Source organism: Cordyceps javanica, chromosome 4, assembly GCF_051103115.1.
Source record: "Cordyceps javanica chromosome 4, complete sequence".
Classification (NCBI taxonomy): domain Eukaryota; kingdom Fungi; phylum Ascomycota; class Sordariomycetes; order Hypocreales; family Cordycipitaceae; genus Cordyceps; species Cordyceps javanica.
This window is the reverse complement of record NC_139298.1, coordinates 4071064-4096084: the sequence shown is the minus strand read 5'-3', so window position 1 is coordinate 4096084 and position 25021 is coordinate 4071064. Positions and strand designations below refer to the sequence as shown.

The window sequence follows — 25021 nt, the reverse complement described above, 5'->3', positions numbered from 1 at the left end:
CAGCGTATACTCGAAAGGGGACAAGATTGTCGAGTTCAACAAAAGTGAGGCTCGTCGCGGGGGCAAAAGCCAAGAGATTGGCGTGAGATTGGCGTTGACGAATTGCAAGCATGACTTGAAAAGCTTTTCTTTTCCCTTCTTCAAATCGCTTTTCCAGCCCTTTACAATCACACGTGGAATCAAAATCTGCGTCACCGGCTTTGTGGAGGACGAAAAATTGTCTTGTGTGCGTCTGCAGGACGCCATCGCCCGGGCTAGTTTAGTGGCTCCCCCCTCCCTTTTGGCCTGCGGGTTTATATGTCAAGATGCATCAAATAGGGCGGGATTGACAGATTGCAGCATGTCAATAAAAAAAAAAAGTCGCAGTGTCAACAATGTGGCGTGGCTGCTTGGCTGTCCTCTTCCATGGAACAGAATGGAATCAACACCCCTTGGTCATGAGGGGGGAATGAAGGCGGCACACCGGCACAATGACCCGGGAGAGAGAGAGAGAAACGGAATCAAAGAGAAGAATAAACTAACAATTCGCGTGTGCGGTGACGGTGTTCCACGGCCGAGGGTACCAGAGGCGAGGAGAATTGCTAGGCGTTTTTCCTACTCACTCTCCTCTCTCTCTGACTTTTACCAACCCAAATCTACACTAGCCTTGTTACGCCGTGGCCTCGTGCTCGACCAAAGACGGCGACCGAAACCAGCAACTACACACACTAGCAAGCAAGCAAGCAGGCAGGCAGGCAGGCAAGCAAGAATAGATGCTGGGCCCCCAGAATCGCGCTGCAACCAGGTGTCCACTCGTCTTCTTGTGCCGTTCGTCTTGTGTGCGGCGGCCCGTTCCCACGACCCCAAAGCAAAAGTTGGCTGTTGCAAGTTTCAGCAACCGCTGCAACGGCGTTCTCTTTCGGCCGCCCTCCTGCTCGGCCGCCAGAGAGAAACGAAGAGACGTACACTTGACTGGCTGGCTCTCGCGTTACCTGGTCTCAAACCGGGAAACCCGTTCGAAAATAGAAAATCGTTAGTTGACGTTTGGTGTAGTTGCCCCCCCCTTGCTCAATGGACACTATTTCGAGCCTTTCGCCTGCTCTGCTGGTCACTTACTGGTACTTTGCACCTGCTGTTCTACTTACCCTCCCCCCTGTAATGGGAAAAAGACGTAACTACTCCGGTACCTTGTAACCAACTAGTTTGTTGTAGCGGCTGTAAGCAAGATGGGTCACAACCCATGCCATGATAGCTCCCTCCGCCCCCTACGGAGCCACCAGCGAAAAGAAAAATTAAAAAAAAAAAAAAAAACGCCATCTGCGGTACCTGCTCGAATAGAGCATACTGAGTATGCAGGCAACCTGCCTCACTTGCAGGACACAGGCCGAACAGTCATCCTGAGGCCCCCCCCCCTCCACCCTCGAGCAGGCAGAAACGGCCGCCCCAAAAGGTCGCGGCGGCCCATTGTCGCGGCCACCAAAACCCACAGCACTACCGGCGTCAAGCCACCACCATTTCTGCTCAATGATTGCAACTCGGAGGGGGGTGTGACGAGAGACGAGAGCAAGAGAGAGAGAGAGAGAGAGAGAGAGAGAGGCCTCTGAGGGCAGCCTAGCGCCCATGTTCGCACCCCCCCTCGGCTTTGTCGTCCACGCCGTTTCGTTGGATTTTCCCACAGACAAGGCTGCTGCACACAAAAGTGACCTTGTCCTGTAACTACCTACTCTTTCCACCCATATCCTATATTCGCTTCAAGTATTCCATACTCCATACCATACTCCGTACCCCAGTTAGCCCTCTCAGAGACGCCACCTTGATCCGCACACATGCATTTACACTTACACCACACCTCCCTCACCACTTACAACACACACTCCCACCTCTCACCACTTGCACCCTGCGGATACCTTTGCTGCTTGGTCCCCCACCAAGAAACGACTTACACGATTTCCCTACTCTACCTTTTTCTGTTTACTTATATATCTGCCCCGTCTCCCGCCTCCATTCCCAACATGTCCTTGTCCATCTCCATTCATACCATCAAAGAGCTGATTCGTCTTTGAACTGCACTCCTTGTACTCTTCTGTGCTCTTTTCTCTACTTATTACACACAGTAGAGACACTTTTCCGCGTGCAAGACCAACTCGTCGTCTTCCTACCAATCACCACCACCACATTAGCTACTGTCCCTCTCCCCCATCGCGGGGTTCAGCGAACAGCCCTTCACAATGTGCACCACCACCGTCGTCGTCCGCGTCCACGCCGACGGCCGCCGCTCGACCGTCCCCGAGCAGACCTACCTGTGCGTCGCCTCGCGCTACGGCCGTCCATGCGCCGACCACATCGAGGTGCAGTCCTCCTCGGCGACGCACGACAAGCTGCCCGCCGCGCCGGCCGCGCCCATCATCGTCGCGCCGACAACCAGCTTCCCCCCGACCCCCGAGTACTCGCCCCGTCCCTCGAGCCGCAGCTCTGCTGCCGCCGCCGCCGCCGCCGCTGCCTTGGACGCCGGCTCGGACGGTTCCCGCCACTCGTCCCGCCACTCGTCCACATCCTCGTCCCGCCGCCGACACCGCTCGCCCGGCATCTACGTCAACGGCCAGAGGGTCGTCAACGTCCACAGCAGCAGCAGCAGCGGCCGCGAGCGCATCCTGCTGGTGTCGAACCCGCCGACGCCGCGCACGCCGCCCCTGGGCCACCACATGCCGCGCAGCGCGCCCCCCTCGCCCTCGGCCAACCTCTCCGTGCCGCACGGCGGCGGCTCCTCCTCCTCCTCCCCCCGCGAATCCTACAACCGGCCGTACTTGGTCGACGAGCGGCCGTCGCGCGCGCACCAGCTGCCCGTCCACTACCCGCCCTCGCCCGTCAGCAGCTCGTCGTCGCGGCACTCGCGCCAGGCCTCGACCAGCTCCCAGGGCAGCAACAACAGCAGCAGCAGAAACAGCCACGGCCGCCACTCTGCGTCGTCGTTGTCGGCCGTCGCCGCCGCCGCCGCCGCCGACGAGGAGGAGGAGCGTCGCCGCCGCCGCCGCCGGCGGGAGGAGCGCGACGAGGAGCGCATCTCTCACAGGACCCAGAACCTGCGCGACCGCATCGACATGGCCAACGACGAGATTTCCAACCGTCCCGGCTCGCGCAGCGCGGCTGCCGAGCAGCAGCAGCAGCAGCAGCAGCAGCCCGTGGCCGAGCGCCGCAGCCGTCGCGACACGTTTGACGAGGTGCCCGTCGCCGCCATGGGCCGCCTGACCGTCCAGGACAAGAACTGGAAGGAGCGCCGGGCCCACCAGCGCGGCCTGGAGCTCGAGAAGGAGGAGCAGGAGGAGCAGGACAGGCGTCTGCGGGAGCGCATGGTGCCCAGCCGTCGCGCGACCGTGGGGCCCGGAAGCCGTCGCCACCGCGTCGCCTACGATGACGGTCTCTACCGCTGGGAGTAGAGGAGTGGAGGTCTTTAGAGGAGGATCATGAGCGTGTAACAACAATGGGCTACTACTACTACTACTATACTATACTATACTATATCGGGATACAACAGGACACGGTACAAAGGACATTAGCAAGCAGAAAACATGTTTTATTTTATTATTAGTTTCGGACAAGGATACCATAGACACAAGGCCAAAAAGGCCAAATGACAAAAAACAATCACATACAGATCTGAAGATTCCCAGCTGCGATACAGTGACCGTCAACATGGGCCGCGGTGCCTACGACACGACCGGTGCTCTCAAGCCCCCCCGTCTGTAGTCACCGGCCCGGTTGACTCACAGGTTGCACACCCTCTTTGCTGCCGGTACCCCGCCATTGCCCGGCCGCGCCCGCTGCAGGCGTGCCCCGGGAGTGTGTGGTGGGTGAGGGGCGCGACCAGTCACTAAGCTGGGAGGCATAGGGAACACGATATGCTGTTGCACTGCACCAGTCTAACTAGTCCGGGACGGGATGATGATGAGTGGATGGGGGGACAGTTTAAAGTGGCGCAAGGCAGATCGCTGGATAGGCGGACCTTGTCGATAGGCAATGACTGATGCCTGGAAGTGGCTCCCCGCGTCTGGACAATTGCAGAGTCGATCGAGAATATTTTCATCGCTTTGAATACTGGGTTTACTTTAAAATTTTTTTACGAGTTGTAAAGCGTGAATTACAACATGGAGCAGTCAGTTGATGTGTCTTTTCCCCTTTTTTTTTCAGCTGAGGACTATTAGTAGAAGCAGCCACACCAGGCAACAACAACGCCAGGGAACAGCATCTGCCGTTCGTATACTCAGTAGGCGGCGGGTGGAACCGGTTCAAGAACCCCCGGTCGGAAGCAATCGAGCCCATCGGAGTCAGCAGCACGTTTGCAATATTACTAGAGTCGATTGCACACAGCAATATGCCGCACGCCCCCCTGCCTGCCGCGCCCCCCCGAGTGTATCGGCCGGGAGGTTGTGCTGCCTGGCCGGGAAAAGCGGGGCGTCTTCAAAGTCGAAATACTGCGGGACAGCCGCGGACAGGTCGGGTGACCCGGTTACAGTAAGTGCTGCAGGCTGCAGCCGGGGGTGCAGAGCGTAATTCTTACATTCGCGGGTTCGGTGCCTGTATGCCGTGACGGTAGTGGTTTGATTCTTCGTGGCGGAACAGAGCGAAGGCCGCGTTTTTGACTTGCTATAGAGGCTCTCGCGCATTCAGATTAATTCTAGTAATAAAAGCCTTCTTTATATTTACTCTATTATAAGCACATAACTTGGGTAGAGTAAGTACTCATACCTCCTAGACCTAGCTTAAATAACAAAGTAGAGAAATCGGCAAGTGTACATTATCAGAATCTAAATGTCTGGAATTTCAATTTATACATCTCTCACTCATCGTCAAAACCCTTATTTTCAGCCAATGAACTTCCATTTGAGGTCAAGCTCGACACACAGCTCGTTGACAGATCATCGGTATCTGAAGCAGTCACATTTTGGCCTAGATCTTGTGACTGGTCGGAACTGCGATGCCTGGGAATGGTGGGTACATCACCATTGTCTTCAGAGTCCTTGACACAAGTGTCGGCAATATGTTGTTAAAGGTCATCATGGATTCCTGCCATGACGCAGTTTTTGAATTTTCAACGCGTCCTTGCAATGGATTATTGCTGTGTAGTTCCGCGCTATACTCCACTGTAGCTGCCTGTTGCTGTTGCGCCGCTTTAGTATTGGCCGTCAGGATGAGACTCTCTCGTGCTTGACGAGCTAAATCTCTTGCATTTCTGACCGATGTGGCTCCTGCGAGGAAGGTTGCTCGAGTGTCTGTCATACCAAATGTCCTCAGCTGCGTCATATGGTACTCAGGTCGCTCCCCTTCGGCTGTTGGAGCAGTCAAATGGTGCGTATACATCTTAAGCGAACCATCATGATAGGCAGAGCTAAACGTATGAGCGTGGCCGTCGTATGATGGCTTTTCTTCGCCATAGGTTCTTAGGCTATGCATAGCGCTAGCCCCAATGGCTTCGTCCAGACACGCCCGCCGTTTTGCCACGTCTGCACCTCCTCGAGGAGCCTTTGCCTCAACAAAGAAGTTCGGGTTTCTTTATTCTTTTTTTATTTCCTTTTTTAAACTATATTAAATACATCTGACTCCCTCCATTACCGGCAACTAGATTATATGTCCAGCAGGTGTAATTGGCCGAGTCAATACGCGCGCGCTGTTGCTAGCAGCCTAAACCCGCTGTCTGCAGACTGCCAGTACGTAAAACTCGGCTGCCGCATTTGTTGTGATCAAGTTAAGTACTGGTATTGCCGGCGCGTAGGGTGCTGGCATCTTTAGGATTTTCGACCAAGTTGCTGCCAGTTACCAGCCCATTAGCAGTCATTGTTGGTAGTCAGTATGTGCGGGCCAACAGTTGCTCTTGGCGCTGTCAGCAGATGACCAAACTTGACTTTCTGCTTTGGGAGAAAGAACAGCATCGAAAAAGAGGGAATCCTCCTCGTTGAGTTTCCTGAATCACGGTTAGATTCTACTATTAGAGATGATATCTCCATATATACCGGGTTTTGTCTCCGCTCCTAACCTTTCTCATCAATATCCTAAGCTAAAAAAGGATAACCATTAGCTATTTGTAACTGCCATGTCTTATCTTTTGACAAGTTCAAGTCCATGCTGATGATTTTAACAAGGTCTTTAAATGTTGCTAGCTTATAAATATGTACTTGGCTCACATCCAAATTAAGAAAACGCTGTCAAGCGGGCTGCCTGTATGGGTCTGCTGGCTAGCGCTTTGCGAATGTGACTCTCAAAATCGACATCATATCCGCGCCAATAAGAGAAATATTTCCGATGAACCTGCACTTTTGTTCAGAAGCTTGTCCTCCTAAGCTGAACAATCCTGCTTCAAACACTCATGCGGCACTGCAGCAGTGTGACGGCAAATTTGCCACCCTGGCAGAGCGTTTGCGTATTGAGCCAACAGAGGCAGCGTTACCCGACAAAATCACCAAAAGCGCCGCCATCGGGGTCGCCACCGAGGCTAGCACTAGATTGACCGCCCAGTGTATTAGCGGTCGGGAACTTACCACCGGTCGCTAAGTTACCACCGGTCGCGAAGTTACTACCGGCCGGGACACTCCCGCCGGCGTCGCTACCGAGCTTGTCGCCAGGATCAACGCTCGGTATACTATTGGCTGGGACATTCCCGCCGGCGCCGTTACCGAAACTGCTACCAGGATTAAAGCTCTGTATTCTATTGGCTGGGACATTCCCGCCGGCGTCGTTACCGAACCCGCTGCCAGGATCAACGCTCGGTATACCATTGGCTGGGACATTTCCGCCGGCGCCGTTACCGGAACTGCTACCAGGATTAAAGCTCGGTATACCACCGGGGCGAACAACGCCGGGCTTACTGCCAGGCCCACTACCAAAGCTACCGCCTCCGGTAAAAGGACCTTCTCCGGCCGGCAAGTTGACATTGCCAGGCCCATTACCAAAGCTACCGCCTCCGGTAGAAGGGCCTTCTCCGGCCGGCAAGTTGACGTTGCCAGGCCCACTACCAAAACTACCGCCTCCGGTAAAAGGACCTTCTCCGGCCGGCAAGTTGACATTGCCAGGCCCATTACCAAAGCTACCGCCTCCGGTAGAAGGGCCTTCTCCGGCCGGCAAGTTGACGTTGCCAGGCCCACTACCAAAACTACCGCCTCCGGTAAAAGGACCTTCTCCGGCCGGCAAGTTGACATTGCCAGGCCCACTACCAAAGCTACCGCCGCCGGTAGTAGTACCTGCGCCCTGGAGGTTGACATTGCCAGGCCTACTACCGGAGCCATCACTGCTGGGAGTACTATGGTCCGGGAAGTTGACATCGCCGGGAGTGATGCTGGAACCATCACTGCCGGGGGTAGTACCTACGTCCTGGAAGTTACCGCCGCCGGCAGCACCTCCGCCGCCGGCAGTACCTCCGCCGCTGGCAGTACCTCCGCCGCTGGCAGTACCTCCGTCGCCGTAAGTAGCTCCGCCACCGGCAGTACCTCCGCCGCTGGCAGTACCTCCGTCGCCGTAAGTAGCTCCGCCACCGGCAGCACCTCCGCCGCCGGCAGTACCTCCGCCGCTGGCAGTACCTCCGCCGCTGGCAGTACCTCCGTCGCCGTAAGTAGCTCCGCCACCGGCAGTACCTCCGCCGCTGGCAGTACCTCCGTCGCCGTAAGTAGCTCCGCCACCGGCAGTACCTCCGCCACCGGCAGTACCTCCGCCACCGGCAGTACCTCCACCACCGGCAGTACCTCCACCACCGGCAGCACCACCGCCGCCGGCGCCCAAATCCCGCATGCTGCATCCCAGATCAGCCGCTTTAGCAAATACAGCGTAACTGTCTGCATTCATCATGCTCTTTTCGGCGGTCATGCTCGCGTTTTGGATAGCCTGTATGCCATAGCCGTGATCCGTGGTCTTGCCCCAGGAGTGTGACATTTCGTGCAAGAGAACGTAGCCGAGGTCTGAACCAGGGGCGCCGCAACTCGGCGCCGGGCTCGCCTCTAGCCCATGGTCACAGAGATGGACCTTGTTTGTTCCCGGCGGGCCGCTTGGCCAGGCCAGACCGGCAGTGTTGCCTTTGCACTCTTCGTGGGGGCCGCACGTAACGGGCGTCTGGCCCCCCGTCATTCCTCGTCCGCACTCTTGGGCAATGTCTTGAAGCTGCCCCTTGATCTTGGCAACGGCCTGCTGGTCGGTCGTCTTGAAGATGCCTTGCAGCAGCTCAGACGAACTGCCGCCCGCGAGGGCCTCGACGCCCTTCCGTGCCATCCTGGCGCAGTCTTGGTAGGCCTTGTTGACGATCTCGTTGTGCTTGCTCGTGCAGCTACCGTCGGCTGCTCGCTTGCCCGTCAATGTCATGGACGCAGTAGGCTCTTTGGGCCGACAGGATTTGTTTTGCTGTGGTGGTTCTACAACTTTGGCAGGTATGGTGAGGCATAGCGCTTGCTGGAAGGACAGGAAGAGAATCAGGCCAAACTTCATTATCTGCCTTTTCGTGCTTTATTTCTTTGCCTGAGTCGGGATCTTGGTTGGAGACCAGATGAGTTGAATCAGCGTATGCAACTTTTTGAAAATCAAGATGCAGCTGGAATCGTCTTATACGGCTCATCAAGAAGAAGAAGAAGCTCAATATGGAAACGGAAACCATGCCATGAGCAAAGTCTCAACATATTGGCTAAAGGTATAATAATCCTGCTATATTCTATGCGGACTGAGTCACTCGATCGGAGCTGTCTGTTGGCGTCGAGAGGTAACAGGGAAATTATCCAAGCAGCACCATCATGCACTCGATATCGAGAATGCATGGAGTGATCTACGCATAACAAACTCAGTGTTGATTGAAGAAGGAACTCGTTCTTTAATGCTGAATAGGCACTATTGGGGCCTGTCAGACGATTGTGCTTGACTTTGAAGTTTCAAAAGTCGTCCGACCTACCTCTCGAGTGGTGGCATTGACGTTTGTCCTGCATAGATTCTCCAGTGTCTCATCCTCAGCAACACTGCCTTGGCTGAGCCAAGCGGTCGTGTCTCTCAGAAAAAACGAGTCATTGAATAGAAACATTTTTCTCAGTGTAACCTTACTTCGATCCGCTTGAGGAACGATGGTGATGATCAATTATCTTGCGTAGACTATCCAATGCCTGACCCTCAGCAGCATGACCTTGGCTATACTGCTCGACGATGTCTCTCACAAAGAGAGTCATTGAATAAGAGCAGAGCTCAAATAATCCTTGTTTGGTTTGTTCGAGTAAGAACGGTGGTCGACGATCATTTTGAGATTGGCGAGCGTCTCGACTTCAGCAGGATGGCTTTGGCCGAGCCACTCACCCACATCTCGCACAAGACGGTTCATCGGACAGAGCCAGCGCCATCTCTTGCTCACCAAGCCAATAGATACTGAGTGGTTTGTGGGGCTCGGGCTGTCGAGGGCTTCGGCGGGCGCGAAGCATATCTTGTCCTCGCCCCCGGCTTCGGCTTCTCGCCGGGCGGATGTCATCACCATCTGGGGCTTTGATGGGGCCGATTTTCTGTCGTTTCGTGTGACAGCGAAAGACTGTATCATGAGCGCTCAAGTCTGAGGGCTACTAAAAGTCTCGGCGGGGCACCGTTTCTACATATGAATCGTGTCAAGTGGCTTTCTAAACTAAAACGTACCGCCTGCAATTGCTTCACACTCGAGCGCACATCGGTAAACTTGCCTACTCACACAAAAAACTACCTACCTTGCGTTGGTCAGCTAACATTACCAATTAACCAGGGTACGCATTCAAGAGTGGTTAGTACGGTAGACAGAGTGACCAGGAAACAGGAGGTAATGACTTGACGTCTCTTTTCGTGACGGCTTGTACAGCGTCGCCTGAATAGAGCTGCTTTAGCTTCATACTTCATTCTTCGCCATAATGCAAATAACCTGCCATTGCAAAATGTGGGAGCCGACACACCCCCAATCCCATGCGTTGTTGGTGATGGCATGCACGCCATAGCATACACTGACTAGCACGAATCAAACAGTACTGCATTCATCATAGCCCCTGCTTGTTCCTAATACATGACTTGTTGATTTTATAAACCTCATGTCTTGATATCCATATGTAGCAATCCTAGCTATTCATGTGTAATACAAATACTACTCCTACCACCTGATGCACATCATTCACGTCGGGGCTTTTTTAGTGAATTCGACTCCTTTTTCGCAGTCGCTATGCTACGTCTCTCTCCTTGATCACATTTCCCTCTAGTATTGGATGAATAGTACGTGTTCCGTCGCTTGTCACTCGTACAAAGCAGTTTTGCGGACGGGATATTCTCGCTGTCGAAGAGTATCAAAGGGCCCCATCCCGTTCCGCATATACTTGCCCATCCGTCGTTGCACTGTCGACGACTCAGTGGCAACTCACACAACGCTTATGGCGAGTTGGCTACATCCACCCATATGTAACCAGCCTCCGCCGTTGATCGCCGCGACAGGACAGCCCGACTACTTAAATAATTTGTTGCCAGATGCCTGTGGAATTCCACCAGCAGTCGCATCCAGGGCCAGCACGACCCGACGTAGGGGCCATGCCGGAGCAGTTTGACTAGGTCAGACGACAGCAACTGTTGAGCATATCCGCGGAGCAGTAGAATAAACATACATTACGGATATTCCGAGCATTGACACTCTCAATGCTAGAAATATAAATAGAACATCCCGAAGCTCGAGCATTCTGACTCTGGCCTCATAAAACTCTAGGTGTATCTTCAACTCTCACAAGTTCAAACCTTGCAACACTCTACGTATATTGTTGGTCCTTGCAACACTCTAGCCTCGTATGATTTTACGTAGATTCTTTTGGCGCTCAGAATATGCAAGTCTTAAAATACTCCCAAGGTGTATTGTTAGCGCTCAAAACATTCTTTTGCAAGTCTTGTTCAGTATCCGCATTCTTGCGTAGAGGGTCGCTGCAGCCACATCCCGCATGTTCACAGGCGGTCCTGAGTAAGTATTATTCCGGCTGTTCCAGACTGTTTCATCCAAATTGGCGTGGCGGAGCCCGTCACAGGCCGCAATCCTCGCGTGTACAGCCACCAGCATGAACATGCATGCGAGTCGCTGGCCGTGCTGCCTGTGCATGTCCTCATGAGTATGGCAACCTCGCTGTCCTACATGGCACTACAAGTACCCTAAGCACTTGAAGACAGTCAATACTGGGAATGCGTTTTTTTCTTCTTCTTTAATTTTGGTCTCTATTCATCTTCTACTGTTTTTTGAATGTATTTCATGTTTCTGGTTCTCATTCGTCTCGGTAATATAGAGTTTATTATATCTAGTCTCGTTATTCTTCGTATATCAATCCAATACTGAGCCTTCCTCGCCTCAGCCCGCTTCCTGGACATTCTAACCCGCTTCCGCCTACCGATCTATTCTGTAGCCGTCTGCTTGTGTCTCAATTGTCAAAGATCAGTTGAGCAGCCTTACCTACATGGAGGTCCGTACTCGGAAGCAGGACTGATGCCTAGAGCATGCGCTCTGCAGAGCCGGCGGTGTTATCGGAGAGTATAGCATACCCATCCTGAGCAAATGGATGAAAATTCAACAGCTTGTCTCATCTAAGGGAATGAAGCGAGAAATAAATATCCAACACTCGTATAAGCGAAGCCTACAGCCGAGAGCGGCAACTTGCGTGTGAAGCACATAGTTTCAGCCCTTACTTATATGCGCGCTACCTACCCTTTGAACCGAAGCTTATCAAAGAGATCCAGCTAGCAGTCCTCCGTATGATCTCTTACGCTAAACAGTCAATCGCCCAGCAGCGTTCGTCTCAGAAAACCACGCTCTTCTCCAAGATAGTCAAAGCCCGCGACGACAACCTTATAACCAAGGACGAGCTCATCACCAACGCTCTTAGCTATCTCATAGCTGGCACTGAAACTACCTCAAACACCCTCAAGTTTTTGGTTTGGGCTGTGTCGCAGAATGAGGCTATCCGCACCCGGCTGGTCGATGAGCTCAAAGCCCTTCCGACCGACTTCTCCGACGCTGACCTTGAAAAACTGCCATTCCTCGGAAGCGTGGTACAAGAGGCGCTTCGCTTGTTTTCGGCCGCTCCTGCTCCTCTCCCGCGCATAGTTCCTCGAGAAGGAGCCATGCTCGGCGGATATCAGCTCGATGCTGGTACCGAGTTCGCCACGCAAGCTTACTCAATGCACCGCAATGCTGATGTGTTTGAGGATCCCTATAGTTTTAACCCAGAGCGCTGAGGGAATGAAACAAACGATATGAAAGAATCCATGACCGCATTTGGCCACGGCAATAGAGGTGAACTTCAAAGTCAAACCTCATTGATTCAAGCTAACAAATAGTGATAGTCTGCAAAGGCATGCATCTCGCCCTTTAGAAGTTGGCATGATTACTGCACACTTCTTCAGAAAATTTCCAAACGCGAAGATGTCCTCTGTTGAGGGCATGTCGCTGAAAGATATGGAACCGGCGACGGTTTTCCTTGCGTCGCCGTCTGGGAGCCGATGTCTGATTGAGGCTTAGAAAGTTCGTCAAACTATAGGATTCCCAACTCATTTCGGCTCTACATAAGGTTGAAATAGACTAGCAGCCTTGGAATTTAGATTGATTTTATTTTAATTCGAAACATGTCCTAGGCACTATGTCAAATGCAGTCATAGTCAGAGACGCTTGTCCGCCCGTTTCCTATGCGTCTGTGGCATGGAGACTATTCATCGGCCAACCGGCGTCACGGAAGCAGAGAAGGGGAGCGGTTACCATGTTCACTGCAGAGCCTAATTCGTCCCAGGCCTCCATTCGTACAAAATATCGGGCTCCATCTCCTCGTTGCGTTGTCCGTTGCTCGTTTCGACGGCGCGAAAGCCGTGACTTTCGTAAAAGGCCCTCGCACGCTCATTGACCTGGAACGTAAAGAGCGTGAGTCCATCCGGGCTAATGTCCTTGGCCTTGTTGAGTAGCATTGTCCCGATTCCTTTTCGATAATACCCAGGCATGAGATATAATTGGTCCAGGTCTTGTCCAACTATTCTCAGGAATCCGATAATTTTGTTTTCGATTTCTGCGACAAACATCTGTCCTTTGCTTTTGAAGAGGCTGCCAATCCAATCGCGGACGCTTTGGTCCCCCCAAACGATCTTCACGGTGGGAAGAGCGTCTTTGCGAGAGGCAAGGTATACGTTGCAGATGGCATCATGGTCTTCCGGCACGGCAGGTCGAACCATGACTTCCGTCTTGTCGATCAAAGCCATTGCGAAGCTCCTGAGTAGTGGTTAGCAATATTTTTATTTGACTGGTGGCGACTGTGGAAAGGAAAGCAACTTGTACTAGGGTTGGCACGATGCCAGCGCACCACAGGGCACTCCAGCGATGACTCACTTCTTGGGCCGCCTTATCACGACCACTCATGTAGCTAGATACGTGCTAGGAGTAGTCAGCTCCTAGGCCCAATCATCAATTTGTGCCTCCAGCATAGTGGAGTTTGGCCCTGATAGATCAAATACGGTAAGCATGGCAGCGGTCCACTCTCGTCTAATTAACTATATGACCCCAGACAAAATGCTTGAGATTTCCGCTTAAATACCCAATATATTTACAGTGACCAATACAATAGCAAGTCTGTTATGATGCAAGAAACGATTCTCGAACCTTGTGGATAATGTCGAATGTAGCTGGACATGCACCAAATCTCCGCAGTAAAGTGCAGCCGCAAGGAAACACCGTTCACACTTGAGCTTTTGTCATTCTAGGTTCAGTTGTTTATAGACAATGACATTATGAATGAATTCGTCCCATGTAGATGAGTCCATACACCGTGGCAGTGACCATTGAGATCAGGTTCAAGTGGATGGACATGGCATGAGCACTAGAAAACTCTCTCTTTAGCTTTGCAAAGTACTCTCCATCAACGTCCTTAACAGCTAGAGTCCTATTAGCCGCTGTATTTCTAGTCAAGTCGTGATGCTGATAACATACTGGGCTTATTCAGAGTTTGCATTATCTCACTGGTTCGTGGCCCATACGTCTGGTCATTGAGCACGCATGCGATTGTTGAGACGCCAAGAAGCAAAAGCTCCGTCGTGTTGGGCCTTGAGCAACTGGTACGAGTGCTTGGGTATGTAAAAATGAGTGCAGAAAGTGCTACGAGCTGACCACGAAAGTACACCGGGAACAAGCGCGCTTGAAAGTCGGAGAAGGGGCGGCGAGGAAGAACACGAAAAGCAACTTTGGTCACGACAAAGGTGTGGAATAGGCTCCCCCCGAAGAGACTTGAAAATGCCAGTAAATGAGCTAGCCGCGCGAGGTGAGTGAGGCCCAGACCAAGTGCGCCCATTTCTTTTCGATTTGCTGGACGTCGCAGTTGATGTCTCCAAAGACACAAGAAATGTTGCGGCTCACGAATGCTTGCGTCGAGACGCCTTTTGTGCTGATGTACGCAGCTCAAGGGCCCTGATCAGCCGACACTACCATTTTTACAGACTCAGTTGAGTTCATATTTCCGACCGGTCGCGGATATTTTGGCACGATTCACAATTAGTTCGAGTAAGTGATGGGGTCGCACGGCTCGCCAGATGCAGTCTAGTCTGATCGCAAGGCGACATTTCTATACCGCTGCTGATTGACCTGGCCCACAATGATCCGAGCAAGCCCGGATACAAGATGGCCGTTGCAAATCAACAACAGAATCTGTTCAACTTCATGGTATCCTGAACTAAACGAGGTCTATAGACTCCCAGGAGAGAAAAGCAGATAGTCACGAAACACATGATGAGATCTGGCTAAACGAACAAGCACGATGAACACAGACGTCAACCATCGCACCAGCCTCCACCATATCCGTCACTACAAGGAGTATTTGTGGCAATCACTGACATGCTTGGCAGCTCAAATATCGAGCTGTTCAACTATAGAACACGAGGGGTGTCTGGTTGTTGTATTCATCCTTTAAGAAAATACTCACCCTCGTTACAAGTCAAGCATGGTTGGCTTTACTGACCAGGCAATGCAGCTCGTGCATCATCAATAATTGCAACGCGTAACCGGAACCGTCCGCCAGAGGCAGAGATGTGACATTGTGATAATCCGAATCTTCTTTCTTCACCCGTATCGTTGTATCTAGGTCGTAATTTCAATGTCAGTAGACCAAGGTCTCAACCGCACCAACTCCTTCTTATCTTGCAGGAGGTTGTGCCATGCGGCGTCTAGTTCTGGGCTCGGTGGTCCTGCAAATTGTGTCCCCTCAGCATCCGAGTGGAGAAATTGATTCTCCTTCCGAATTACGTTTGACTCGGCGATAGCTAACGCCCCATTGCCGTTAGTGGTGGGTGACCTTTATTTTCTTGGTAAAAGGCGGGTACGAAGTCGAAACCCAGGACATTTTAAAAAACTTGACCTTCCTACAGCCTTATGATGGGTAATGCTCCTGGCCTGGGAGGCACGGACGCAGCCTACAGTGTCGGAAGTTGGGGCCCCAGTGTCGCCCCAGGGATAAGAGTCGGGGCGCCGCCGTATCTATTTAGAGCAGTCCAAATGTCCTTGTCTAGCAAATCCTCGACCTCCGTGTTAACACTAATCGTAATAGTAGTAGGGCGACATTTGCCGAGCTGCCTGTCGAAGCTCGACCAATTCCGCGGATGCTGTCAGTTCTTGCCTCGGCTGATGGCCCGACGGCAGCACGGATGCGTTAATGAACTCAAAACGGTATCCGTACATTGATTTGTCCATCACCTATTCCACTACAAGAGTGAGGCCTACATCATTGCTGATTCACAAGAGTGTAACGCGTGACTCTAACTTTGTCGATTACCTGACGTTTCTTGGCATCAGACATTTTGTGGCATCAAAATGACGTATAAACATGACAAATTGGCTTCTAAGAGTCTCGGCTTAATGCGGGATATACCACAGTAGGGGTACCGGTATAGTTCAGTTCAGTTCAGTTTGTTTATCACGCCCTGTGGCTATTCAGCCAACGGGGCTCTTTACTGCATAAAACCAAAGACGAGCCAAGAAAAGCGGGTGTTATGACGACGATTCTACGTGAAATCAAGTAAATGTAAGGCTACAGCCTTACCAGCTCGGCAAAGAACCATATCAGGTAAGTAACCCCACGTTAATATCTTTGCCAAGCGTTATAGAAAACTAATCAGAGTTAACTATGTAGCGATCGGCGCGCAAACTACTTTACCAGAATATCCCCTGCGCCACCTAAATTGGTCTTTTGCAGCGCTCGGCTAAGATATCTACGCCTCTCCGCTTACTCTGCCCCTACTCCAAAGCCTGCCTTAACGCATAACCAACGCATGACGTAACGCAAGAAGACGTAGTGCAAAAACCTTTATCAGCTTGAGAAAGCAAACGCCAAAGAGCATCCAGCGTCATACACCGGTATATAAAGGTTGGTGGATGTGCATCTCTTACACCGACCATACAGCCGCAACCTATCATCACCCATTTCCCATTTCACCATGCGCAATGTGAGGTACTATGCTCTTTAGTTATTTGGCCGTTACTAATCCTGTTTACTTAGTTCCTTGCCTTCACGGTCTGCCTCGGCGCGGCTGCTGTTGCCGCTTGTAATGCCCCGCGGGCTGAGGGTTCGGACGCACTATGCACGGGCGGTAAAACTTACACGGATTGTGTACAAGAAAAGAACAAGCTTTGCATTCTCGAATGCTTCAATCAGCCACCAGGACCATGCCAATCTGGTTGCATCACTCGCTCTCAAACCGATTGCGCCATCTATTGTCCAGCTATCAATAATTGTGATGATTGCATAAAAGCCTATACGACAAGCGGTCAGTCGGAAGATCAAGCGCGCCAGCTTTGTTCTGTGGAAGGTAAGTGTCTACGCTATAAGTTCATGGCGAAAGCCGCTGCTAAAATTGACATTAAGGCTCTTTCTATTACTGTAACTGCGGTTAATGGATCAGATCTGTGTGAGTGGCTTCAATGCCAAGCAGCCCACCGCAGAATGGGGAGGTTTTAATCCTGAAATCGCAATATTCTTCCTAGTAAATGTGGTCTAAAACGCATTTATTTTATCCTCTTGGAACGAACTTCACACAATAGCTCGCAATAGACTTTTTAAAAAAAATGTGGTCTAAAACAAATTTACTCAGTCCATGAGCACTTATACAGAGCGACACTCAATTTCTTCAATTGGCAATGGCGTATTTTGCCGGGAAATTGCATGCCGTAACTATTGACACCGCTGGTCAAGTTATGACCTGGAAACTCTCGCAAAGCGGATTCATCGCTAAGCCTTATCCGCTTCATATAACGCAACATGTTCCAAGCTTTCACTGCTGTGGATAAGTTGTTCTTGATTGGGCTAGGCGCCGGTCCGACAAGGTCAGTCTATGAGACACCGGTATGCGATAGCGCAGTAGGCGTGTGGGATATTTCGACATCTCAGTGCGTCAATTCTCAATCACACAACGGATATAGCGATTCGGTTTCTGTTACGAGGTATAATGAAATGTTAGTGGCAGTAACTGGATCTGTCCATGCACAACGACCGTTATTGGATCCGTACGATTCGGAATCATATCTCACCGCATGGGACTTATCTACTGGTGGGAGAAAAGTGATGAACTCTTCCTTTTGCCCCGATAGAGGCTGGTTGGTGCTTGGCGTGTAGCCTGATTGTATCTTGTACGTCACTATGTTCGCTGGTGAAATTTTTGAGCCAACATGCATGTTAGTGGGAGACATTTATGCATCGAGGGTCCCGAGTTGGACATTGGTGAGAGGATTGTGCTGACAATCGCCAAGACTTTTAAACGAGCCAGCATTCCCAGCAGGCTCCGAGGCACGCTGGATCAACCTAAGAAGCATCAGTGAAGTTGCCAGTGAGAACCGAGTCGCTTACATACGTCTTTAGCTCAAAAAGTTGATTTATGGTAGGATCATGCTCATCGGTGTTATTCTGGCTTTGTCGCCCGCCTCTCAGCCTCGCCAGAGATCAACAGGCCGAGCGCGCGTGGAAGCCTCGCCTGACGTCACACAAATAAGTCTAAATTTTAGGACAAAATGAGATGGCGTAGAGTACCGATCATCCCGAGAAGGCGTCTTCAAAATATCGCAGCGATATCTCTTTGACAAGTTACCTTGGCTAGACGTGCCGAACGTTGCCGCTAGCCCAGGCACCAATCCACACATATCCCTTACCTCTCTCTAACCTCCATCCCTTGCGTTAGAAAGCACGTCCTCAAAGAAAGAAAGAGGAAATCCGTCATCCTCAAAATCACAAGGAGAAATGGCGGCTGACAACGATTCGCTCATTCACGCAGCTTCAGCTGGAGATCTTGACCGGCTGCGGACTCTACTCGCCGCTGATAAAGAGCCAACGCAAGACACCATACACGCCCTCAGGACCGCCGCCGTCAAAGGTTTGCAGCTCGATATCATGGACTACTTGCTTTCACAGTACCCAGGTGTCCCGCTGGACGAGGAAGTGGTGCGCGCCGCCATCAACACCGGCTCCGTGCCCATCCTCCAGGCGCTCCTCGCCCGGGATCCCTCCTGCGCCAACATGCAGTTCGACAGGCGCGGGACCCCTCTTGTCGTGGCCTGTATGGGCCAGCAAAGCATAGCGTACCTGCAATGTCTGCTTGAAGCAGGTGCGGATCCGAACCAGGACCCGGACGCTGCGGCTTACCCGCTGGCGCTCGTGGCCGCGCTGTACAGAGATACGGCAGCAATCGACCTGCTGCTGCAGCACGGTGCTCGCCTAGAGAACTCTGGTGCGCTGGCTGCTGCAGCGCAGCGCGGTAATGAGCCTATGCTTTGCCATCTCATGGCGCGCGGCGCGCGTTCGGACTCGGATGCTGCAACAGCAACAACGACGCCGCCGCTTCATGTCGCTGTTGGAGCTGGCCATGCCGGCGCTGCTAGGATACTGCTGCAACACGGCGCGGACGCAAATGTGAGGAATTCAGCAGGAAACAGGGCAATGGATGTTGCACTAGCGATGCAATCAAAGGGGAAAGACACGTCGGAGGTGCTGAAAGTTTTGGAAGAGTCATAGCTATGCCAGGTAATACGCGTTTAGTTGGCATTAGATCCTTTAACCAGATCGCTTGCACCATGACTCTTGCAGTAATTCCAACACAAAAAGTGCCATGCTTATTGATGACTGTATATAGCTCCCCGCATCCGCACCCGCTGTAGAGGAGCATAGCAGAGAAGCATTTGTCCGAGTCCTCTTGGGCTTTACGCTTTCTCACACGGCCTTGTGAATATCCTGGCGGCGGATCGCGAGCCTTCTTTGCATCACCAAGTGATGTCATGACTTCAACTACCAAGTGACTGCGGAAAGGCTGTGCATGTGTGATTGAGACATGCAGCACAGGCGAAGTGAAGGCTTTTCTGCCCCGATGACCTACCAGAGCCTTGCTTACGCCTCTAGGAACAAGCCAAGCTCCTGGGAGGGAGATCGTCTATTCTCCAAGCTCGTTTATTAAACACTCGGCAATTAAATGGAGAGAACCAGTGCATCTATCAGGACCGCACAATGACTTCTACATGAGTGCAAGCAGCCGCAGCTCGAGGTATCTGATGCGGCTAGTTTCAAGGCAGAATGTAAATAGCGGGGGGAAAATCTATGCAGCTTACATGAGCAAGCCTACTCTGAGTTTTGTTTTTCCATTAGAATATCGCTTCATAAAATATGACGATCAAGATCATCTGTTCTGTAGGCTGTCTAAGCTCGCGGTTTTTCGCTGTCTAGAGGATCGCCTGAGCTGCACAGAGGTCTGGGTCTCAATCTTTTGCTTGAGAAGCAGAAAAGAAATAGCAAGTCTTTGTATGTCCAGCGTGTGATGGCAGAAAAAGGTTAGTGTTTTCTAGGTGTTGGTGTGTTCATGTCATAAGTTATGTGCCATGCACCTAGCAACGTGCTCAGCATGTACATCTACAGTTCACCGCGCAGATAGTCACTCAAACTGAAATAGATATGGAGATCGATCGATGCTTTCGTATGTTGCTTTACTTATTCCTTTCCAAATTTTGCTTCCTTTTAATGTTTCATGGGCGGCTTTTACTTTCTGGCCTTCAGGGACTGTTTTGTTGCGGTGCCTGACAACGGCACATTACATCGTGAATCGGTTGCGCCTGCATCGTGGAGGTCTCGTTGACACCTGCATCAACCAAACGAGCAAGAACCATGACGGCAGCCGTGGCAGCGTCAGTGCGCGCTGTCGGGTGGAACGTGCTCTTTACTGTTGGACCAGACCACGACGACGGATTTCCCCCATCCTTTGCGGGCATACACCAGAACCCGCGCGAGCCAACCGCGACCTTTGCTGACATGCGCGCCGAGCTGGCGTTGTGCTTCGACGGCAGCTCTCTGGGCAATGTTCGAAACGACAACAACGGCGGAAACAACGACGGCGGAAACAACGACGATGGCGGTAATGCGGCGCGCAACAAGCCGTGGGACGGCACCGCGTTTGCCCTGATCGAAACACCCGACCCCGAAGGCGAAAATGCATGTCGTCGAGTGATGTTTCTCATCAGAAAATTTGCATGCTCAATTCAAGGTGCTATGTACCCCCTGCATCAGGCTGTCTTGTCACATGACTCCGCCTCAAGCCCATCGCGAGACAGGTAGCTCAACCTCACTTTGATTAGTTGCCCCTGACCAGAGCTCAGCACATCAGATTCCAACGTCCCGGGAAGCGCCATGACGACACGCGATCTGCTCTCTGGCCCAATCACATTTTCTGCGGCCTCTCGCCGCAGCACCAATGTTCTGCAATCGCTACTATACCCCCAGCGCAAACTAGCCTTCTACAGCTATATTCAGGAACGCTTCGAGCTCCTGGCCGAACTCGTCGCACACCACTTGGGTACGAGACCTGACGAGATTCTGGTTGCCCCTCAGGCGTGGTGGCGGCATGGTTCCTTCAATCTTTGCATCCCGGTCCGGGTGAATGCCGACTTGGAAAAGACAGGCCTACCACAATTTGTCATGATTCGCTTTCCCCTGCCGTATCGTGTTGGGGAGGTTACGCACCCTGGCAACTCTGACGAAAAGCTCAGATGCGAGGCGGCCACATATGCATGGATCGATGAAAACTGCCCTGACGTTCCTATCCCGAAGCTCTTCGGGTTCGGGTTAGGGACGAATGAAAGGGTACGTTACATGTCTCCTCTGTCCTCGCCTCCTAGGCTTATCGGTCTGTTAGTTCACCAAGTTAAATCTTGTTCCCTGGTGGTCGCGATGGTACCATGAAGCCCGTTGTTTTATTCTTTCTACCGCTGGCTATGAGCAACCTTCGCAATATGTCTGTCATAATTCCAGTTGCCTCGATACACTGGGGATCGGTTACCTACTCATCGAGTCGATCGCGGTGGGCAGGGGAAATATGCTCTCCGAAACCTGGGCACAGAATCGCGACGATGCTCGTTTCTATAATTTACAGCGAGACATCGCTCGAATTATGGTCTCCCTTGCACAGCATCCCCTACCCCGTATCGGTACTTTCAGTATAGATAGCGGCGGGTATCTCCGCCTGGATAATCGCCCGATTAGTGTTGAAAGTACGGTACATGAGAACGAGGGGCTCACTCCTATAGTATCGCGGCGCACAACATTTTCTAGCGTTAAAGACTTCATCTTTTCTCAAATTTCAACTTTCGAAACTCGGTTTCTGGAGCAACCAAATGCAATAGTCAGCCGTCGCGATGCGCTGTACCAGATGACGGGTCTCGCTGCCGCCAGGATCGCACTACCCCAGCTTCTTCGGGATGACAACGGACCCTTTGTCTTTGCTTTGAGAGATCTTCATCGAAGCAACGTTTTTGTCGACCAGAACTGGAATGTCACGGCAATTATTGACCTAGAGTTTGCTGCCTCATGGCCAGCTGAATTCATACAAACACCCCATTGGCTAGAGTATGACTTCATAGACGATGTTACGCCTGCAGGATTTGAAGCTAGACATACAGAGTTTATGGAGCATATTAAACGGGCAGAAGAACTACGTGAAAATTCGGGCACAGAGTCACTCTCATCTATTATGCAGCGATCCTGGGATGAGGGTACATTCTGGGTCCCTCTTACACTAAGAGACCCCGTGTCTTTCGCAGAGCTATTTTATGAACGCATTCTGACAGGATATTTTGATTTCACTGCAGAAGAAATCAAGGACGAACAAAACTACCACTTCTGCTCCCGTATCTTCCGCCGCAATTTCCAGAGCATCATCGACAAAAAGCTGGATGACCAACGAACGTACTCGGATGGACTCGAGGAAGCCTTTGCTGATCCTAAATCGGATCTCGCTTGATCTAGATTGAAGAGTGCAGGGATTTACTTTCTATCACAATTACTGGCTCGGGGGGGCGTCGGGGGGCGAACGGCCGAGTGGTCCTTCCTAGCGGCGTGGGCGGCGGCGGCGGACGTGGACAACTGCCATATCTGTTCAGGAGTGATCTGGATACCGAAGACCGCCACCGTTTTCGCCGTCCCGATTTCGACGTCGGTAGATGAGCTTTGAATGTGACGTAGACCACGTGCAAGTCACGGCTGCCTTATAACTGCTTTTCTTGTTATACCGGTAAAAAAGTCACCTATTCCACTTGCCGTCATAAACGGGCGGGAGCAGGCGCTAGATTTACTGTACTCAGTGAGTCTACCTGTTCCTAGCCCTAGTCAACTAGAGCTCTCTACGAATCGACCATATGCAGTGCGATTATCGAAAGTCCCATTACGATTTATATTCCAGAGTCTGCCAGGGATGCGAAAGCGGCTACCAACCGAGACAATAGATGCGACCATTCTAACCGCCCGGGCATCCAGCTTACAAAGGCCCGCGAGCACGACCGATGCGCCTTGCGAATGTCCAAATAGCAGGTACCTTTGACTGGGGCAATGTTCAAGCCCAGAAAGTATGGAATGTGCTAGGCAGTCAGCCCCCGAAGTGATGTTCTGATCCCGGGCGGGCGCGATAGACGACAGAATGGCTGGTGGTGTTGGAGAATTGGCCAAAATGCGCTGTATGGCCAGCTGAAACATGAGAGACGAGTCTTGTGCCTCTATGGTCCCTCTGGCATCATGAGTTCCATGTTTAATCACAGGCGATTAGTATTCGGCTCCGTATCAGGGTGGGATATCATACAGTACGATGCACAGGCTGGCCCATGGCCGAGCTGTGATCTGGCCAAGTTGCGGGATGGCCAGGAACTCGTATTTCGCGCAACGACAAGCCGTAGATGCCGTAACAGCGTAGGCAAAGAATGCACAAAGGATTAGAGAAATTTTGCAATGCATAGTTGGTTTTGACTGTAGAAGTTTGGGAGAGAAATTGTATTGGGCTACGTGCCAAGTTATCTATACTTGAACGCCTTGACGGGGTCAATAGTCGGGCTTTGCCGAGCAATTCCGAGCATCACTCATTCAATCTTGTCCCAGATTGTTTGGGCAAATGGAATACTTTCAACATTGCAGTTACATCACATCCCTTGCCATTGAGAAAGTGAAGAGCAAAATAGTGTGTAAGCCGGCGATCCGCTAAGACGGAATACGCGTGTTGACTAGGAGCGTGTGGAGAGCGTGGCTTGGTTGTAGAATACGCGTGTTCTCACTGACAGGATCACCATGGTCGAGACAAGCATGGCTCTCTTCTATTCATCACACAAATCGACGTATTACAAAAAAAAAATGTCAGACCGTGTTCGCACTACACGCAGACGCACGCGGACCAGCCAAGCCGCATTCAAGCCGCGACGCTCCCATCGCAAGTCACGCAACGGCTGCGCCGAGTGCCGCCGACGTCATATCCGATGCGACAAAAACCAGCCTGTCTGCTTCAACTGCAGTACGGGGGATCGTGCCTGCGTCTATCCGGCAGGCGCGGGGTCGCACATCTTGCCCGGGGCCGTAGCTGAGCTGGATGAACAAGCACGACAACCCTCCCGTCAGAGGCAACCGGGCAGCCCGCGACAGATACCCGTCCGCCAAGCCCCGGAGGCCGATTTGCATCTCGCGGCAGAGGCCAACGCCTTCTCGGCGATGGATCTTGTCGTATTCCACCATGCGCAGACCGCCATGGAGCATGTCGGCCTCGGCCGCAAGGGCCAGTTCCACAAGGTCCTCGCCATGGGTATGCAGCATCGATTTCGCGCTCCCTACTTGCTGGATCAGATACTCGCGCTCGCTTGCGTGCACCTGTCATTCAACATGGAGTATTATGCCCGCGAGACACAGACAGCCTCCTCCATCTACGCCAACATGACGACCGAAAGCCTGCAAGAGCACGCCACTGCCCTGCAGACGCGCGCAGTAGCGTGCTTCAACGAGTCGATGGGGGAGCAGGCAGACGTCGACATTGACGGCGCACGCTTCCTCTTCGCCGGCGTGCTGAGCCTGCAGTCGCTGGCCGAGACGCTCGGCGTGCTGCGCGCCGCCGACGGCCTGAACTTTGGCGACTTTGTGGACGGCATGGTCGCGTGCTTCCAGCTGCACGGGGGCGTCCGCGTCGCGACCGGCAAGACGATTCGCGAGTTCCTGCCGCAGTCGCGGGACCTGAGCGCCATCATGGACCTCCTGCACGCCACCGACGACGTCGACTGGAGCACCAAGCCGCGCGGCCGCGAGTGCCGGCCGCTCGTCGCGCTGCTCGAGGACGGGGGCGGCGGCGGCGGCGGCTCGGACCTGGGAGCGGCGAGCCTGGACGCGTGCCGCGGCGCCGCCCACAGCCTGCAGTGGTCGTTTGACATGTGCCGGGGCCTGTCGGTGCACGACGGGCCGCACGCCGCGTCGGCCTTTGCGGTCACGGCGCCGGCGGGCTACGTGGAGGCGCTGCGGAGGCGCGCGCCCGAGGCGCTCGTCATACTGGCCTACTACGGCGTTCTGCTGCACCGCTGCCGCGAGTACTGGATCTTTGGCGACGCGGGCGCGCGCATGATCCGTGCCATCGCGGACCACGTCGGGTCGTACTGGCGCGATGCCATGCACTGGCCGCTGCAGGAAACCAGGGCAAGCTAGTCGTGGCTTGTCTGGCTAGCGTGAGTAGCATAGAGAGGCTGGCTGTGAGTGAAGGAGAAAGCTCCCGTAGG

At 52.6% G+C, this 25021-nt stretch overlaps 7 protein-coding genes across 7 annotated transcripts; 5 read left to right on the top strand and 2 right to left on the bottom strand.

The window, feature by feature from the left end:
- Positions 1-2207: 2207 nt before the first annotated feature.
- On the top strand, positions 2208-3413 carry V2A60_007166 (uncharacterized protein; the record flags this gene model as incomplete). Its single annotated transcript, XM_083258452.1, has 1 exon — positions 2208-3413. One exon carries the CDS (start codon positions 2208-2210, stop codon positions 3411-3413), a length of 1206 nt encoding a protein of 401 aa, XP_083114578.1.
- A 3001-nt stretch (positions 3414-6414) lies between these two features.
- V2A60_007165 (M35 family metalloendopeptidase) lies at positions 6415-8439 on the bottom strand (the record flags this gene model as incomplete). Its single annotated transcript, XM_083258451.1, has 1 exon — positions 6415-8439. The coding sequence occupies one exon, from the start codon at positions 8437-8439 to the stop codon at positions 6415-6417; it is 2025 nt and encodes a 674-aa protein (XP_083114577.1).
- A 3276-nt stretch (positions 8440-11715) lies between these two features.
- Positions 11716-12198, top strand: V2A60_007164 (uncharacterized protein; the record flags this gene model as incomplete). The annotated part of the gene is made up of 1 exon (XM_083258450.1): positions 11716-12198. One exon carries the CDS (start codon positions 11716-11718, stop codon positions 12196-12198), a length of 483 nt encoding a protein of 160 aa, XP_083114576.1.
- A 534-nt stretch (positions 12199-12732) lies between these two features.
- V2A60_007163 (GNAT family N-acetyltransferase) lies at positions 12733-13206 on the bottom strand (the record flags this gene model as incomplete). The annotated part of the gene is made up of 1 exon (XM_083258449.1): positions 12733-13206. The coding sequence occupies one exon, from the start codon at positions 13204-13206 to the stop codon at positions 12733-12735; it is 474 nt and encodes a 157-aa protein (XP_083114575.1).
- Positions 13207-18215: 5009 nt separating this feature from the next.
- V2A60_007162 (ankyrin repeat-containing domain protein) lies at positions 18216-18986 on the top strand (the record flags this gene model as incomplete). Its single annotated transcript, XM_083258448.1, has 1 exon — positions 18216-18986. The coding sequence occupies one exon, from the start codon at positions 18216-18218 to the stop codon at positions 18984-18986; it is 771 nt and encodes a 256-aa protein (XP_083114574.1).
- A 1137-nt stretch (positions 18987-20123) lies between these two features.
- On the top strand, positions 20124-22251 carry V2A60_007161 (uncharacterized protein; the record flags this gene model as incomplete). Its single annotated transcript, XM_083258447.1, has 3 exons — positions 20124-20506; positions 20612-21095; positions 21148-22251. 3 exons carry the CDS (start codon positions 20124-20126, stop codon positions 22249-22251), a joined length of 1971 nt encoding a protein of 656 aa, XP_083114573.1.
- A 1373-nt stretch (positions 22252-23624) lies between these two features.
- V2A60_007160 (Zn(II)2Cys6 transcription factor domain-containing protein) lies at positions 23625-24950 on the top strand (the record flags this gene model as incomplete). Its single annotated transcript, XM_083258446.1, has 1 exon — positions 23625-24950. One exon carries the CDS (start codon positions 23625-23627, stop codon positions 24948-24950), a length of 1326 nt encoding a protein of 441 aa, XP_083114572.1.
- Positions 24951-25021: the final 71 nt, after the last annotated feature.